At 32.6% G+C, this 19,788-nt stretch overlaps 2 protein-coding genes across 2 annotated transcripts in view; one reads left to right on the forward strand and one right to left on the reverse strand.

Annotated features, from left to right (window-relative positions):
- Nucleotides 1-19,788, reverse strand: part of LOC113398066 (H/ACA ribonucleoprotein complex subunit 2-like protein) — a 167,251-nt gene that overhangs the window by 53,758 nt on the left and 93,705 nt on the right. The window lies entirely within an intron of this gene.
- Nucleotides 2,037-18,256, forward strand: LOC113398072 (beta-alanyl-bioamine nonribosomal peptide synthetase ebony). The gene is made up of 16 exons (XM_026636648.2): nt 2,037-2,164; nt 2,836-2,983; nt 5,402-5,535; nt 5,674-5,850; nt 10,652-10,878; nt 10,998-11,274; nt 11,444-11,611; nt 11,789-11,947; nt 12,279-12,418; nt 13,721-13,811; nt 14,164-14,376; nt 14,624-14,765; nt 15,895-16,037; nt 16,460-16,606; nt 17,172-17,329; nt 17,591-18,256. The coding sequence occupies exons 1-16, from the start codon at nt 2,044-2,046 to the stop codon at nt 17,729-17,731; spliced, it is 2,586 nt and encodes an 861-aa protein (XP_026492433.2). The 5' UTR covers nt 2,037-2,043; the 3' UTR covers nt 17,732-18,256.

The raw sequence follows: 19,788 nt of genomic DNA on the forward strand, positions 1-19,788 counted from the left end.
ATAATAAAAATACTTTTTTTTTATATTCATTGGTTTATGGCTGTTGAGAATCCTTTGAAGATATGATGGGGATCATGCAAAGTATTATGAATTAACTATTATTCTTTAGTGTAATCATTTTAAAATAAAATAAATATATTTTTCAGGCTATCAGTTTATCTATCCTTTATTTGGAGCATATACGCTATTAATGATGATTTGGTGCAGACAACATCCAAAAAACAAGTGACCATGCATTGAACTGCAATCTAAATTTCTACATAATTTCCTATTTATTTAATTCAAACAATAAATAAACTAAAAAATGGATTTGTCTCTTTATTGAATATATGGTTCCTGTGATTTTATAAAATGAAATTGAATTAAGAATGATTTAAAAATTTTGCATCATTATATAAGAAACATCTATATATATATAAATACTCTTCACTATTATGATTTGTTATGAATACTCTAATAAATAATCAACTTCAAAAACACTCTTATTGTTTAGTAAAATACTATGTTGTTATTTATACTTTTTTAATAATTGGGTATATTAAAACAGACAATTAAAAATACTAACTCTTTATTGTTTAATTGAAATAAAAAGTTTATGTATATATGTAGTACATATAATTATATTTTAGGAAAAATAAAATATAAGTTATGAAATAATTATTATTTGTTTTAAATATATTAAACTATATTTTTACAAAGGTTCTTGAAGTTATAGATGTAGCGTCACACTGGAAAATGCAGAATGGATGTATTTGTAGTAGTAGGTATCTAAGTTTGTATTTCTTCTTTGGAACTGTAATTACAATTCAAACTCATTCACAAACATATAAAATAATCATGACCATTTCAACATAAGTTTGAATTGGTTAAGTTTGATTTATTATGGATTTTTTCACACAAAAAAGAGGATATTTTCTATAGAATTAATCTATGTATGTTTGTTTAAATTAACACACAAGACACATCGCAATTAAACGCGAAGTAAGCCACTTAGTTTCAAATTAAACTTTATAAATAAATTAGAACAACAATTTAAATATGTATAAGTATATCAACGTAAAATTGTAAGGAAATTAAATTTACAGTGCTTGTAGGTTAGGTTAGTTACAGTTTAACTCAAATTCCTCTATATTAAAAACAATATACACTGTTTATAAGTTTTTAAAACGTTTCTAATCTCTATTATAAATTTACGGTCCTTACAACTATTACGGATCGTATTGTATATAAAGCGTAATAATAAATTTATGTTTACATACCTCTTGATGAATTTTATAATAGTTAAATAATTTTATAATTTCAAACTCCGATAAATTAATCTTTAAGCCAATCATGTTTCAATGTAATTTCTTCTTTTTTCATCACTACTAAAACACATAAAAATTAATACATTCACAGTTTTTATTTCTTTTAATAAAATAAACATTGTAAAATAAGATAATACAACCTTCAAAATTTTAGAGACAATACTTTGCGACAAATGTCAAATACAATAAAAATGGTCGAATATATTTTTCTCACCTTTTTAGCGCGTGTAAGTGAGATGGAAATATAAATTGTAGTGTAGTCTATTTCGAGTAGCTCGACGGTTATTATGGTTTTAACGCAAACGTGTAATGTCAAACTCATACTACCGAATACAAATACTTCGTAAACGTTTTCGAGAAGTCGATACGCATGAAGTATTGAAACTCGTACTAGGGGTACTGAACGTTACAATACGCAACGTGTCGAATGATTCTTTCTAAAACATCTTATTCACGTTTACCTTTTTGTATAAATTCTTGACACTAACGATTCGTTAGATTTTTTATATAAATAACATTATCGACTCAATATTACTGCGCTCAATGTGATCGTTTCGTATTGCAAAAACAGTAATCGATTTTTAATATTCTCAAAATCGATTCTTGTTGTTACATTACATGCAAGTACTACCAGCGTGGGACCGCCCTAAGATAGAATTAAAAATCGTAACCGGTTTTAGTTTATATGTGTTCTTAATAATCAATTCATAGTGTTTTTGTTTCTTTCAGTTAAACAATGGGTTCCCTTCCACGAATGTCTGTGGTGACAGGCAAACGGGTCCCGCTGCCTGCGGCGCCTCTCACCAAACATCTGGAACACATGGGTGCCACTGAGAGAACGGCTCTTATATACTACGGTTTGTAATTAAAACTATACTTCGTTTACAAAAATTCAGAACTCATTTAGGCACGAATCAAAGTCGAAAAAACTTTGAAAATGAATAATAATTATACAAATTTATTTTACATTAAAAAAAAAACGACAAGATCTGTTGAGTATGGCTTTGTTTAATCTTTTTGAACAATTGAAAGATGGCACAAAGGAATGTAGATTCCACCACTGCTGCATATCATTTTACTTTAGATCTTTTTTATTTGGACAGATGGCGAATTCTGCCGGTTTCTAAAGGATGTTTCCTAATACCGTTATTTCTAAAATTTTATTCAAATATTTACATTTTAACATACATTAGCAACCTGTAAATTTCCCACTGCTGGGCTAAGGTCTCCTCTCCCTTTGAGGAGAAGGCTTGGAGCATATTCCACCACGCTGCTCCAATGCGGGTTGGTGAAATACACATATGGCAGAATTTAGTTGAAATTAGACAAATGCAGGTTTCCTCACGATGTTTTCCTTCACCGCCGAGCACGAGATGAATTATAAACACAAATTAAGCACATGAAAATTCAGTGGTGCCTGCCTGGGCTTGAACCCGAAATCATCGATTAAGATGCACGCCTTATAACCAATGGGCCATCTCGGCTCATCCAAATATAATAAATATTATTTGAAAATATTTTAATTTAGATGAGACATGCAATGTACGCATGAGCTACGCGGAGCTAGAAGGACGTACAAATGCCATGGCGCGGGCGATCGCTGCACATGCGCGCCCCACCGGACCCAACAGGGATCAAGACTATGTGATTGCTGTATGCATGCAGCCGACACACAAGTGAGTTATTGTTGAATACTTAATAATAAATAAATAAATATTAGACAACATCACATACATTACTCTGATCCCAATGTAAGTAGCTAAAGCACTTGTGTTATGGAAAATCAGAAGTAACGACGGTACCACAAACACCCGTACTCAGGATAACATAGAAAAATAATGAACTTTTTCTACATCGACTTGGCCGGGAATCGAACCCGGGACCTCGGTGTGGCGTACCCATGAAAACCGGTGTACACACTACTCGACCACGGAGGTCACACTTACAAAATCGATAAAAACGGCAAGCCCGTGAACTAATGGTTAAGCGAGGTAACGAGGTTACGCCCATATATTCTAATAGATGGCGCCAAACCGAGCGAAGTAAGATCAATCATAAATCTCATAAAAAATAGATAGGACAACAGAATTATTTTTATTTCTTTCGATATTAGTTAACAAATGATTATAAAAAAACTGATTCAATTAAACTTACAATATTTTTATTTATATTTTGTATACAATAAAATTGACCGTTTTAACCTTTTTTTTCTTTTATTTATATTATTATACCACAATTAGTTCTTATACTAAATATTAAAACATACCAATTTTTAACATTTTATAAAAGTTTGATAATCTATTTATATAATAAAATCGTAAGTGTTCGAAACCTGTAGTGTAGTAACCGTGGGGTAATATATAGCGTAGTGTTTGTTCGTTTTATTAATATCGGTTCACAAAGAAAAAAAAATTCAATTAAAAAAAAAAACTAAATATTTACAAGAAAAAAATGTCGTCAAGTCGATTTGGTTGAATCATTGGTTAACTAGATTTAATCATAAATCTCATAAAAATAGATAGGATATTAAAATTATTTGTATTGCTTTTGACTGTTATTCGAAAATGATTAAAAAATAAAACTGATTTAATTAAACTTAAAATATTTATATTTGTTTCTACAAAAAAGAAAACATTTAGTGTTAATTTTTTTATTGAAATATTTTATTTTATTTCACTTGTATGTATGAATGTATGTACATATGTCCTGGAATCTTGCAATCAATATTACACCCACTTCCACTGAAGCTATGGAGCTGAAAGATGGCACACATATTTAGTCTCGATGACAATCCACGATTCATGAATTGCTGCCATATTCAATCCAATGTGGCGGACGTTACAAAAAAATTAAAATTTTTGAATTACATACAAATTACACTTCTAAATATTCTCTGGTTCACAACAATTACATTTTTTTGTTACGACTTTACTTTTTTTATTATTAAAATTAGTTCATACATAACTTTAATTCCTATTATAAACAAAATCGATAAAATTAAACTTTTACGCAATATAAATAGCTTCCGTGTTATTGTTTTCGACTTTCTTTATTCTGTAAAAAATAAATTTATGTTAGTAATTATATTTTTATTATATCATATTGCTTCAAGTTCATGGGGATCGAACGTAGTGACACTCGATTGGTGTCCTTACTTTGACCAAATACTCTATCGTAATATTTAAAGAATAGTTCGAAAAATCTGATTCTATGCGAACTGATTGCACATTTTTTCTAATAGATGTTTTCAATATTCATAATTTATAAAAAAAAAAATGTTTACTAATAAAATACTCTTACCTTTTAATATCGTTCATATGTATGTTCGGCGCTTAATTTATAAAAATGTTTTTTAGTTTTCCTCACGCGTTTCATTTTATTACCCATATTTACACAATTAAAATTTATAACAAATAATATAATAAAAAATAAATGCCTAATTACTAATACACTATTTTAACTTAATATATTTATTTACAAGAAAGAATAATATTTATTATAAGAAAACATGAAACAATGAATTTACAATTAAAATTATAAAAAAAGATCTCGTAACTTAATGATGCAGCGAAAACATCGACACGTCTGTATAGCATCAGGCCTCGGCCGGCAATGTCTGTACACGGCGTTTACGCACACATGCATACGCATTTTGTTCGAAAATAAGAATATCTGATTTTAAAAAAATCTATAGATTTTACTAAAAAAGTGACGCAGAGGTAAAGTAGTATATTGCTTGTAGAATAATCTGTCAAAAAACCAGAATTATTGAATGTATATAAGTATAGTTATTATTTGTTAAAAGATTTTTTTAGAGGTAACTTTGTGATTTTTTTCTATCGTACCAAATTAATTACATCATGTTTTCAAAATAACAAATAACTAGCATGTATCCTGAAGATTATCATGTATTTTTTTTATTTGGTTTACTGCATTGGATCATATACTTTTTTGCATTATAAAACTTGCATTTAGCTCATGTAGTCCCCATTAAGATTACTACCATTAATAAACGGATTATTTAACGCAAACTTCTGATCTCACAAATGCTCACCTGCTTTATCACATAAGTAATGATTAAATGTTGCTTTCAGTACCGTTATAGCTCTCCTTGCGATATGGAAGGCAGGGGCCTCATATGTGCCGATGGAACCAAGTTTCCCTCAAGGAAGAATATCACACATCTTAAAAGACGCTGAACCATCTCTTATTATTTACGACGATACAGGTAAATGAATGAAACTATTAGAAAACTGTCTTTCATTCGCTTCGATTTAAGTTGAGCAGCATTTGTTGATCAACAAAAGTTATTAGATTAATGTAGTTTACAATTTGATTTTAGAATATATTGAATAATATTTTCCAGCCAATCCCTCAATGTTTGCTGGTAGTGGAGTGCCACCAGTCTCTTTTGAGGAGTTGTCGCTAGAAGCCAGTGCATTCCCAGCTGACAGACCAAATGAAGATGAAATATTGGTTCAAACTGATGCAGACTCTATTGCTATTGTTCTTTATACATCTGGAAGTACGGGAATACCAAAAGGTAAGAGTTTTATTTTTATTTTTGACAGGACATTACTTAAAAAAGATTTCTAACATTATTAAGAGGGAAGAGAAAAGATAAAAGAAACCTGTACGTACAGGGTCAAATGAACATGACCGATTGAATGAGTGACAGAAAGTTAGATTTTTTATTGGTTCTGAAACATACCAACAAAACAGAGGCTAGATATTGAAACCGAAAAGTCTTTTAGGGTTGATGAAATAGGGAAAAACTACCATTCGAGAAAGGGTCAACTTTATGACAATGTTAAACTAAACTTCTGGTATAAACTTATTCGTTCTAAAAATAAAATAAAATCGAATCGGTTTTTTATGTGAGTATTATGTTTAATAAATGATATCTCTTCAATGAATTCTATAAATTAGTGGTTGTTATTTAATATCTTAATTAATCTTACACATCATTACAAGATGCCGTAATCCGCGGCCGAGAGTTTAGAACACGTGAATTTATAATGAAGACTGCGGACTTAAAAGTATCAAACATCTATGAATTGTCATGTGCTTAATTTGTTGATATTTATGCGAAATTAATGAGATGAATACATCTTGTGCTCAGAGATAAATAACATCGTGAGGAAACCTGCATGAGTTGCATGAAAATCTACCACACGTATATCACCAAGGAAACATAAACTTCAGGAGATATCTCCTGAAAACGATAGTGAAATTTTTACTTTTTTACCAATAACAAACGCATCAAAACATTGTTGTCGTGTCAATAAAAATTATCATAATACATTATAACAATGCTATAAAAAACACAATTTCAATAAAATCTCGTCATCGATTGATGGAGCGCAAAAAAAGCAATTACAATGAACGCTTCTTGATTCCTCATTGAATATTTCCACATGCAATTATACTTATAGAAAAGAATTTTACCTGTATGTACATAAAACGCAAAAATCTAACGGTAAAGTTTATTTATTTACATAAAATACACATTTAAATAGTTAGTACTTAAGGCACGGCCTTTATCGAAACTCATCGTAGATATGTTGTTAATTAATAAAAATGACAGACTAATTAATAATACAATTATTAATAATAATATTAAATCAATTACTTGTTGATAGAGCTTTGTGCAAGTCCTTCTGGGTGATACCCACCCACTGATCAGATAATCTACCGCCAAACAGCAATATTTAGTATCGTTGTGTTTCGATTTGAAGAGTAAGTGAGCTCATGTAACTGCAGGCACGAAAGACATAACATCTTAGTTCCCGAGATTGTTGGTACATTGGCGATGTAAGGAGTTGTTACTATTTCTCACATAATACATAATCATAACATAATCAGCCTGTAAATTTCCCACTGCTGGGCCAAGGCCTCCTCTCCCGTTGAGGAGAAGGTATGGAGCATATTCCACCACGCTGCTCCAATGCGGGTTGGTGGAATACACATGTGGCAGAATTTCGTTGAAATTAGACACATGTAGATTTCCTCACGATGTTTTCCTTCACCGCCGAGCACGAGATGAATTATAAACACAAATTAAGCACATGAAAACTCAGTGGTGCCTGCCTGGGTTTGAACCCGAAATCATCGGTTAAGATGCACGCGTTCTAACCACTGGGCCATCTCGGTTCCAATGGGCCATTCTCACAGCCAATGTCTATGAGTGGTAGTGACCACTTACCGTCAGTTACCCATTAGCACGTCTGCCTACCTAATTCATATAAAAAAAACAATGATAGATAATTTCCTGTCATGATGCGTTGGGGATATTACGATTTCTTCTTAAATAAAAAGATGGCTGCCTCGCTACGATAGACGCGATGCTTCGCCAAATCGCTAGTAACAGGTCACTCGTTACATATACAGGCCGTCAAACTCATCACTGTAATTTGAAATGCAAATGTAAGCTTTTGTCGTATTTGTTCATAATAAGAACGCAGGTTACTGCACCCGCTTATTTAAAGTGGTGACAACTCCTACCGTAGACGCATTTTTAAATGTATTAGTATTCGCTTATTGTTCATAATTCAGCCAAAATTATTATTGCAAATTTGAGGAGGCTTGTAAATGTTGCAGAAATGTTTGCACTATTTTTAAATTCTCTCTACGAAAATGAACTAGTCGTATACCCATAATAAGCAATAACATTGATTCTAATATATCTACAATTTCGAACTATTTAGAAACGAATTTCTTTAACTAAAATCTGCACATTATTTTAGGCGGACTGGAAAATGCTCCACATTGGCTTGCACAAAGCCACGTACGAAAATATATGTTACAAATTATTTATTGTTATCGTAGAATACAGTTTACAGACCTAAAGGCGCGCCCCGCCACGTCAAATATCGGCGTGCATTAGTAATAGTGACTCTCACACTTATAATATGTTGGTGTGCGTGATAACAACATATCTTTATTTAATTATAAATAATTAATACGTCATTATGTTATTCATCAACATTAATTCATATAAAAGAGGTAAATTGAGTTTCCTGCTAGTTCTTCTCAGAAAAAATTACATTACGAGCCGTCGTAAAACTTTTTATGTTTAATTTAACCTTATAAAATAACGAAACAAAAATGTTAATAGTGAATAGTATTTTGATCCAATTTTCATAAAGTTAGGGCAAGTATTTGTCCATTTAAAAGTAAACATTATTGTTTATTTTGAAAGATAAATGAAAAAGAAAAATAAACATATAATTTTTAAATTTAATTATCACTTCTGGATTTGCAGTATTATAAGGTGGCCACTGCACCGACGATGTATTTAGTACTTAAAACATACATTTTATCTATATTAATATTATAAATGCGAAAGTAACTCTGTCTGTCTGTATGAAGAAAGCTTGAACTGTAAGGAAGGACATAGGTTACTTTTTTATACCCAACAGCCTGACGACCAATCCCACATAAACACAAACGCGAATGAAACCGCCGCCAAGAACTAGTTTTATATATAATCAATTGGCTGGCTACGTTAAGTCATCGTTAAAATAAAAATTATGTTTTTTCTAAATGCCAGCAAGCCACTTAAGGATAATATATAGTTTACCATTTACAAATAACGATGTTTAAAATATCGGTTAATTTTGTCTTTTATTGTCATCGCAGAGCACGATCCGAAATATAACATGTGACATTGACTGTAATTTGTGCAAGCCCGCCTGGGTAGGTACCACCCAGTCGTCAGATATTGTACCGTCAAACAGTGGTATTGTTGTAATATGGTTTGAAGGATGAGTGAACAGAGGAACTACATCAAGGGACATAATATCGTAGTTCCCAGGATTGGTGGCGCATTCGCGATGTAGGGATTGGTTCATACAGCGCCATTGTCTATGGTGACCAGATACCATCGGGTGGCCCATTTGTCCATCCGCGTACTATATAATTAAAAAGTTATAAAATGTATCGTATCAAAAAAGTACCGTAAGTTGGATTTGAAGATTTCACGAGATACGAAGGAAGTCGTCACGGAATATATAAAAAATGATTGCTGGAGAGTTTTTTTTTTGTACATAGACTTGCCATTATTTATGTATTTCAACGTCACTAATCATCTTAAAAAGAAAAAACGTTGAAAAACGCAATCGCTTCCGCTCAAAGTTAATTTTAATTGCATTATAAAAACAGTTGAAAATGTTTTAATATGCGCTCAAAATAAGCTATTTCAAAGAACTTCACATTGAACATTATTGATAAATAGAGAATTATGTTATTTTATGTCACTAATATTATTCGTAATATTAAAAGCACAACCATTTTAAAATATTTAATCAAAAACTTACGAAACCTAATTGAAACTTAAAGATACTTAATTCTTCATTTACTTTATATAATAAATGATTTCTTGAATTCAATGATGAATTATTGTTGGTGGCAATTGTTCACTCAATAAACATAAAATACTTTTTAAAAAGACCCGTAATGTTCTGTGCGTTTGAGGTCACGGGTAATTTAATTGTTTCATACAATTCAAAACTTACATTAGTTTCTGAAGACCGATTATTACAAAATGTTATTCTTAAATGGATATTGCAGATGGACCTTCATTTTGTACACAATTCATTTCTGATATAATTGAAAATAAATAATAAAATTAATGGAATCAAGACTATTAAATATTTAATGATCAAATTATTTTTAATGTTAAGAGGCCAGACTATAACTTAATAACTAACTTTGATAAATTTAATTTATTGATACTATTATCATGCATTTAACTATACCTAACCAATCTTTTATGTGATTTAAATCAAAACGAAATCAGTTAAGTTTTACCAAATATAAATAAACATACTTAATCTCTACATAGTATAAAACAAAGTCGCTTTCCGCCGTCTGTACGCTTATCTTTCAAACAAAGCAACCGATTTCCATCCGAGTTTCCATCAACAAACAGAGTAATTCAACGGAGATAAACCTTCCTGTCATGTATTATAATACATGCAAATTATAGCAGAGTACAGCCGAGAATTTCAACTTTCCTAGCCGGAAAAATAATTATTCTTTTTTGTTTATTTTTCAATCTAAAAGTACAATACGATTCAAACTAAGGGTATATATATACAATATAGCCTTATTTTACCCGTATAAAACCGGATGGGTAGTTATTAAACATATCAATTCCAAACATACTGCTTTAATTTTGTGGTAACTATTTTCGTAGATGATAATTGGGTCAACTTTACCCTCTAAACCATATTCTAAAAGACAATATATCGTGAGTTCAGATCATAGTCCTAATTATTTGCCAATAGCAATCTAAGTTCTTTAGTGCATCAATGTTAATTGTCAAATTCATTCGTTTATAGGAGTTCGACTGCCCTACTCGGCAATCTGTAACCGCCTCTGGTGGCAGTTCCGAACATTTCCATACGCAGACACAGAATCAGTTTGCGTTTGGAAGACGGCTTTGACGTTTGTGGATTCTGTATGCGAGATATGGGGACCGTTGTTGCACGGACGATCACTGTTGATACTCTCAAGGGAGACCACCAGAGATCCCCAGAAGTTAGTGCGAGTTTTTGCTGAATATCAGGTAAATAATTAATATTATTTTAGTCTTTAGTTATAATTTTCTATCTACTTCATTTATGGTGCAGTTCAAACTTTGTCAATTATACATTAAATCTTAATATATTTTTATGTGTATTTCAGATTCAACGTCTAGTTCTCGTACCAACACTTCTTCGTTCGATTCTTATGTACCTGTCTCTGAACCTTTCTGAAAGGCCCCTACAACATCTCAAGCTCTGGGTGTGCTCAGGAGAAACTCTAAGCAAGGAACTCGCTTCGCAATTCTTTCAATACTTTAGCGATCAGAATGACTACAAACTTGCCAACTTTTATGGCAGTACGGAAGTTATGGGAGATGTAACTTACTATGTGCTAGAGAAAACTGGTCAATTGGACATGTTCCCGACCATACCGATAGGTTTGTCGATATCACTTATACTGTACAAGGCATTAAAGACTAAAGATACTGGTTTACAACAAGGTTACATTTATGGACAAAATTTTGTTACTGTGTCATTGAAAAAGTTTTAACTTATATATATGATTTAAATGTATTCTAAAAATTTGATTTAATATATTTGATACAGGTGCTCCCCTTGATAACTGTGCTGTTTATCTCCTGGATGAAGAAATGAATCCATCGAGGGAAGCAGAACCGGGTGAAGTTTGGGTTTCGGGAAGGAACCTCGCGAAAGGCTACGTGGGGGGACAGGGAACTGATAAATTCTGCGATAACCCATATGCTGCACATCCTGGTAGGTCTAAATATTAAGCAGTAAATCATTATTGACCACAATTCTAAACCAATCCATTATGGGCAATTGACGTCAAAAGAACATGACAAATTTTAAATTCACATTAAATACAATAAAAATAATACTGAAAATCATCATTTTTACTTTAACCTACATTTTTGTACTATCATTCTATAGACTTTGGCCGTCTGTACCGCACTGGAGACTTCGGTATCCTTCACAAGGGTCTTATCTTGTTCGCTGGTAGGACAGACTCGCAAGTGAAGATCAGAGGACATAGAGTGGATCTTCAGGAAGTTGAGCGCGCTGTCAGCTCCATCCAGGGTGTGGATAAAGGTAACTTAGTAGTATACCAAAGTCACTTATATGTAAAATGTTCCAAAAAAAAATTTTATGTCATAGAAAGATTAACGGGCCACCTGATGGTAAGTGGTCACCACTACCCATAGACATTTCTTACATAACCAAACCACCAACCTTGGGTACTGAGTTTGCCCTTTATCGTTCTTATACTGGCTGACTCACCCTGTGTAAAGTATTGCTGTTAGATGATTGACGACAACGACGGGATTTTATCTTTGAAAGAAGAACACATGCTGTATCTTCTTCTTCTTATTTTACTAATTACCAGATAAAAATATTAATACATCTATTATTTATTCAACAGCTGTAGTCCTTTGTTACGGATTAACATCTGGCAACCCTGAGATATTGGCTTTTGTGACCGTGAAACCGGATGCAAGACTCTCCGGACATCAAATCGAATCCACTCTGAAAAATTCACTTACAAACTATATGATACCACAGGTAAGTTTAGAGGTAACCTCAATTAAGTTAAATAGGAGGTAACAACTTGACTAGTAAATATACACCATTAAGAATGGAGAAGGAAGGAGAAAGATGAGCTGCAGAAATAAACAGGTTATACGTATATTACTACAGCTCATTGTCTTAGGGCCGGACATAGCCCATCAAAAAGTTTTAGGTTCTATATGAAAAAAAATTATTCTCCTAATTGTGATAAGTGTGGAAGCATTGAAGATCTATATCACTTGTTGATGGAATGTGGCAAGACTCAGAATCAGATAAAGTTACTCTTAACTAATTTTAAAGCATGTTTGTTCGATGTTGGATTTGATTTGTTCAGAGTATTCCATCAGATCCTTTATCAGAATCTGGAATCCTGGAATTCTATCTAATAGTCATTAATAATAAAAAATGTTTAAACAAAAGGAAGAAGGGCGAAGAAAAATGACAATATGTAGGACAAAAGTCCCAAAATTAAATAAGAAAAAAATATATATTAAAGTTATCTTAATCTCATTGGCTTTGATTAGAAAACTATGTTAGAGTAGGATCTATGCCGGACTAAATAGTAACTAAACGAGATCCAGAATTAAATAGTGACATAAACCAATTTAAAAAAAAATCTAAAGATCCGGGTAAACAAATACAATAAAATTATTAATGGTACACTGGTTTTTACAGCCTTAATAGTAACGTGCGCGTCGTGCGATTGTTCATAACTTCAAAATATCACTTAAAAATAATTTACAAAATTACTTATAAATGATGTTTAATTCAATATAAGAATTTAATTAATTCAAGTCTTAATTCATGTCGTTAATTCAAGTCCTTGAAGTTTTATCACGATGAAAATCAGTCCATTAATTTTTGTACTCCGCTTTTGACAATTAGGTTTACGGAAATTTATATAAGTTAATATTAAATTTATACATAATCACGATTTTAGTGCAGATGTTTTGTGAAATCTCGTTTCTCATCCTGTGTCCTATTTGATAATGACAGCGCCGAGTGCTGCGCAAAATATCAAGGCTTACTGTTCCTTTAATTTATTTGAGACTTTATTTGAGAACCAATCTTCTTTAATCTTTAGATTATTTAATTTGTATAAATAGTATTGAAATGATCTTTTCGTGTAGTTTTCCCTGAGTTAGTGATTTCCAAAGTGGAGGATTCCCAACGTCAAGTGTACAGGATGCATTTTAAGTCCTCATATGTTGAGATATAAAAAGCAAATTACCATCAGGTGGAATATCTGCTAGCTCAGTGAAATAAACATTGTCTAAACATGAAAATCAATTACAGGTAATCGTCATAGAAAAGATCCCTCTCCTCGTTAACGGTAAAGTCGATCGTCAAGGACTGCTTAAAATGTACGAGAACACGAATAACAACGGTGAGTTGATTTCATTTTACTTCAAACTAGCTGACCCGCCTGACAAACGTCCTTTAAAATTTTCACTCAATACAATGATCCCATACAAAAATTTACCATCAGTTTTTAACGGATATCTCAATTTTACAGCAACTCTTACAATTTTTCTTTCCCTACAAACGTAGTTTGAGCTGTAATGATGACACCTTTTGCATTTTTCCTTTTGAATTTGAATTATATAGGTATGAACTTTGGAATAATATAATTCCAATAATATTACACATGCAAAGACCTACTACAATGGAAATAATAAAATGTAGATAAAAAAATTGACAATATATATATATTTTTAACACCAACATACCAATTACAGATGATACGTCAATTCCTCTGGAAATAGACTATACTGGAGTGAACCCAAACGACCTGGAAGTAGCGAGGGTGTTGTTCGAGACCGTGGGTGAGGTCCTCGGCAGAGCTGCCAGAGGCGCCATATCTAAAAGAGCTGGCTTCTATGAATTGGGAGGAAATTCTCTCAATTCAATATACACGATAACGAGACTAAGAGACAAGGGATATTTCATTGGTAAGTGAATAAATTTATTTCATATAAACACATGAAAACTTAAGAGATGCTTCCCCAGAACACAGTTTACAAAAGTGCAAATAAATGCATATCAAAATGTCTCTGAGAATTGTATCAACATTACTCCTACACTTTTGTTCCTATTTAAGACCTTTAAGAAAAATCATATAGATGTATATATAAAGCTGTATTGTTATATTAAATTTTACAAATGGCAAATGTACGTAACTCCTTAATTTCCGAACAGAAATAAGCGACTTCCTAGAAGCGAACAATTTAGGCGAGGTCCTGTCCCATCTGACGACCGACGCTGACAGCTCAAGGGATGGCGACGAAAAGCAGTTCACGATCCGGCCCATGAGGAACGAACACAAGGAACGAGTTATCGAGTGAGTATATATTGTATTCAAAATAGAACCGTTATTAGCTATAGGTATACAACGTGGTCTTCGTACAAGCTATAAGGTCTGTACACACATGCAACATCCGTTCTTTTAGACGAGCGTAGTCGTAGACAGAGACTTTGGAGGGTCAAGTTATTAACTTGGATTCAATTTAAGATTTTAAATTAACATGGTTATTTTTTTTACTATCAGTATTTAAAACGGGATATTTACCATGTTTTTTATTTTTATTTGGCGGAGCTCGATATTTTGACATTATCTACGAATGTCTTGTTCACTTGTTACACCAAATAAAAATAAAAAACATGGTAAATATCCCGTTTTAAATACTGATTGCGTTCAATTGTTCCAAATACATATGAGAAATTAATGAGTATAATATTATGAATAAATTGTTATTGACCAACCAGTTGATTATACATATGATATTTGAGACGTCTATCCCTGGATGATTATTTAGGACCTAAACCTGACAGCTCTTCTTCTAACATCTCTGCTCTCAATCAAAGTTTTGTAACGTAAAAAAATGTTCGAAAGTGTAGCATATATTTTTGATTTAAATGTCGCGTAAACATTTACGTATAAATAGTTGTTCTTATTTATCCATTGAAAAATCGGTAGGTACGATTTCTTACATCACATTGTTACTAAAATTGTCTAGTTGTCCACGAACGTTGTCAAATGTCAATTACTGTATTAAGAGGTCAATGACAGCGTCAATTAGAGTTTAATTAGGAATGAGTGAAAAACTACGCATCCGTTCTATGCGTAGAACAGTTATATACGGATTTGTTTGTACTATGCGCTTCGTCCTCGAAGAGGTTTAACTGTTTATGTTAGGAAAAATTCACATCATTCGTGAAATGTCGAAAACATTCTTACAGTGATACGCTATTTTGTCGCTTATGACTTCCTGACATCTCATTTACAAGTGACATTGGTAGAATGTTTTGCTCAACTAGCATGAATACTCTAGCGTAAAAATTCATGGTCTTTTTGCGATTATTTTCTAAAATTTATTTTAAATTAATGGTAATCAGATCAGCGTGAAATATTCTATAATACTCGTAAAAGTTTAAATGAACATAATTTGATTGAATATTTTCTTTGCCAGGATGATAGTGTCGTCGTTCTACGAAAAGGCAGAACTGGAGCAGTTCGTCAGACACGAGATATCTCGCGGCGACTACGCGCTGTGCGTCGGCGCGTGCTGGGAGCCGCTCCTCGCTGCCGGCCTCAGCCTCGTGCTGGAAGACGGTGAGTGCTCTTAGAGCCTGACTTACGTAATACCTTACACGTTGTAATTCCTGCAGACATTTTTAACTTTGCCGTTTCATAAATTCAAATCATTTGTAGAAAATACATTGGTAAAGAAGGCATATTATTCGATACAAGATTATATAGATGATAAAAAAGCGTGGAATTAATGCTTGTTGACTTCCAGGCAGGAGACATAACATACATATATAAATGTATTTAAGTAACATGACTGTGTTTTTAGATGTTAAAAAAGAGTAACTACAGAGTTTCTTGCCGGTTCTTCTCAGTAGAAAAGCCTACTTGAATAAAGTATATTTTGATTTTGTTGTAGATATATTAATATTGTATCTCAAATATCGCTAACTAATCAAATTAAAGTTAAAATAAAAAATATCACTATCAATACTATTTGCCCACAGAGTCCGGCAAACCAGTAGCGGTCGCGCTGAACTTCGACGCGCGCGACGAACCCGACATCGAGCTCGGCGGCGGACTCGCCAAGATCATGACCTTCCTCGAATACGTCGAGGGCTCTGTAAGAGACACCATGCTGCCTGAAGGAAAGGGTAAGATTCACTCGTTAAATTCAATCATTCAATCCGAAAAATTGTTGAAGTTAGTAATTTTGACGACCACAAGCTAAATATGCAACAGAACATCCTTATGTTAGGTAGCATTAACATTAGCAGCCTGTAAATTTCCCACTGCTGGGCTAAAGGCCTCCTCTCCATTTGAGGAGAAGGTTTTGGAGCATATTCCACCACGCTGCTCCAATGCGGGTTGGCGGAATACACATGTGGCAGAATTTCGTTGAAATTAGACACATGCAGGTTTCCTCACGATGTTTTCCTTCACCGCCGAGCACGAGATGAATTATAAACACAAATTAAGCACATGAAAATTCAGTGGTGCCTGCCTGGGTTTGAACCCGAAATCATCGGTTAAGATGCACGCGTTCTAACCACTGGGCCATCTCGGCTCCCACTGATTTTATCAGTGATCAATGCTAGGTAGAGTAATGACATATTCGAAACGCGTGCTGACAATTGAAAATAAATAGTCGAAGTCGAGCGACTCTGCCGCGACGAATGGCTGCCGATGCCCCGGTGTGCATAGCAAGTTCTCCCGCAGGTGCGATCCTGCACTCGTTCATGATGGCGACGGGCGCGGAGCTGTCGGCGCGCGAGAACGTGTCCGCCATCCGCGCGCTGGAGCTGGGCACCGAGCGCGTCGCGCGCGGCCGCCGCTTCCGCGGGGTGTTCACCACCAACACCAGCCCGCTCACTCAGGTGACAGACGCTTACGTTGATGTTATACATATTTTTATTTGTCATAAAGAAACATATCTAATTCATGTATTCTTTTAAAATAAATATTATTATCATCAAAACATCATTTAAAATTGATGCCAATAAGAGCAGATTTTGGCTACGGATGTGACATCATAATGTTAAATTGGCTAGTGTGTCAGCTGCTTTGCTAATTTAAATTTCGAAATCTTTCTATATTTTTAATTTAGTTGAAATCAAAATTGTATTTATTTATTACAGCAATTAGGTACCGACGTTCTCGGCTTCCAAACACTACTGGATTACCAAATAAACCAGTACGTGGATTCAAATGGAGAAAGGACCTTTGGGAAAGCCCCCGACGATATGCGTGCCGTCGTTTGCTGGAAACCGGTCGAGTAAACAAGAGTATTTATTGTAATTACAAATTTTAAACGTATAACCATTGAATTAGTCATTCCAGTTTTTTTTTTTCTATAGAATAGATGAAAAATATATTTTTCTAAAAAAATATTATATCTTGTAATAAACGTAGTGCTATAAATAATACGATTATACCCAGTTATCTAACATTACGTTTAATTAAATTGAATGTGGAACTTGCCTTTAAATTATTTCAAATACCAACTTATTTCAACTGACAATGTTACTGGCAACACTCAATTTAAAAAAAAAACTTTATTTTTAAGCTGCACCAAAAAATGTATTCTTTGTTATAGGTTAATAATGACAAACTCAGTTTACCTTCAATTTTTCATTTAACAGATCTGCTTCAATACCAGTTGCATGAGTACAATGTTAATATGTAATTAAATAAAAAATAAAACCTCAAAATTGTGATAAATTGTTATGTCTTTAGATCTAGTACAAAGTAGTGTATTCTTAATTTTAAGCTTAGTTTTTTCGTTTAATTTAATTAAGATAATATATCCATATAAATTTTGGTCAGTATGATTGAAATTATAAACATATATTTATGTTTAAAGTGACTGATCAAACTATTGCGATTATATTATGTTACTAGCAACACTTGTTTACAATTATGGATTATGGTTTATAAAATGTATGTCTCGAAATGTATGAAATTTAGATGACTTCTCGATATATTAAAATGGAATAATAGGGCGAAAGCTATACAAACGCTTTTGAAAGGACTTTTTTAAATAAAATTGCAAATTATATTCATAAATCAGAAGTAATAATCGCATAAATTTTAATTTCAAGTAATTCCTAGCTTTAGTAGCTCCATTTTGATAAATTATGAAATCTTTATTTAAAAATTTCAATTTTTTTTTCGGGTGAAGTATTATGTTTTATATGATATGTATTCTTACCTCTATGCTCCATAATATGTAAGACAAACTTTTAGCCTCTATAAAATTATCTGTGTTGACCCGTTATTTTACTTGACAGTTGAAAAATGTTGCCATATTAAGTTGTTTTGTTCCTTTATAAGGAAGACATGAATTTAGATTTTCAAATAAAATATAATATTGTTTTGTAAATAATTACAATTTGCATACTAGTAAAGCAATTTTTCTTTTCTTTATCAATTACAATTCCGCTAGCAACATATATTTGATCAGTTAACTTTTAAAGCTATGATTATTTTTACTGTGATTGTTATATGTTTAAGATATACATGAGTTATTTAGAAATACTAATGTAGTTAGTTACTTTGCTTACCTTAAATTTGTTAGAAGAGATCGCTTTATCAAATGACAAAGTTGTAACAAAGACGTAAAATTTAAATGTAATCTCAGTGTAATTGTTATTAAATAAAATTAAAAACTATATATTTTGTTTTTGTGGAATATTGGAACAAGACGGTTAGTGATTTAGGTTGACATTCACAATTCGACAATTCACTATCAACCAAGGGATCTCAGACGTGTAATCACACAATTCACCATTTATATGGAATCAAATCAAATCAAATCAAAATATACTTTATTCCAGTAGCCTTTTACAAGCACTTTTGAATCGTCACTTAACAAACTATTTAAAGTAAAGCTACCACCGGTTCGGAATGTAGATTCTACCGAGAAGAACCGGCAAGAAACTAAGTAGTTACTCTTTTTCAACATCTAAAAATACAGTCATGTTAGTTAAATACAATTATATAAGTATGTCATGTCTCCTGCCTGGAAGTCAACGAGCATTAACTCCACGCTTTTTTATCATCAATACAATCTTGTATCGAATAATATGCCTTCTTTACCAATGTATTTTTTACAATTGACTTGAATCTATGAAACGGCAAAGTTAAAAATGTCTGCGGAATTTTATTATAGAAGCGGATACCTTGCCCCAAGAATGATTTATTGACTTTGCGGAGTCGGAAACTTGGCGTTCTTAGCTTATCCTTACTTCTTGTTCACATACAATGATTATCACTGATTTTATCAAAGTGATCAATGCTACTGTGAATATACATAATATTGTTGTAAACACGACAA

This window comes from Vanessa tameamea, chromosome 24 (genome assembly GCF_037043105.1).
Source record: "Vanessa tameamea isolate UH-Manoa-2023 chromosome 24, ilVanTame1 primary haplotype, whole genome shotgun sequence".
Taxonomy (NCBI): Eukaryota; Metazoa; Arthropoda; class Insecta; order Lepidoptera; family Nymphalidae; genus Vanessa; species Vanessa tameamea.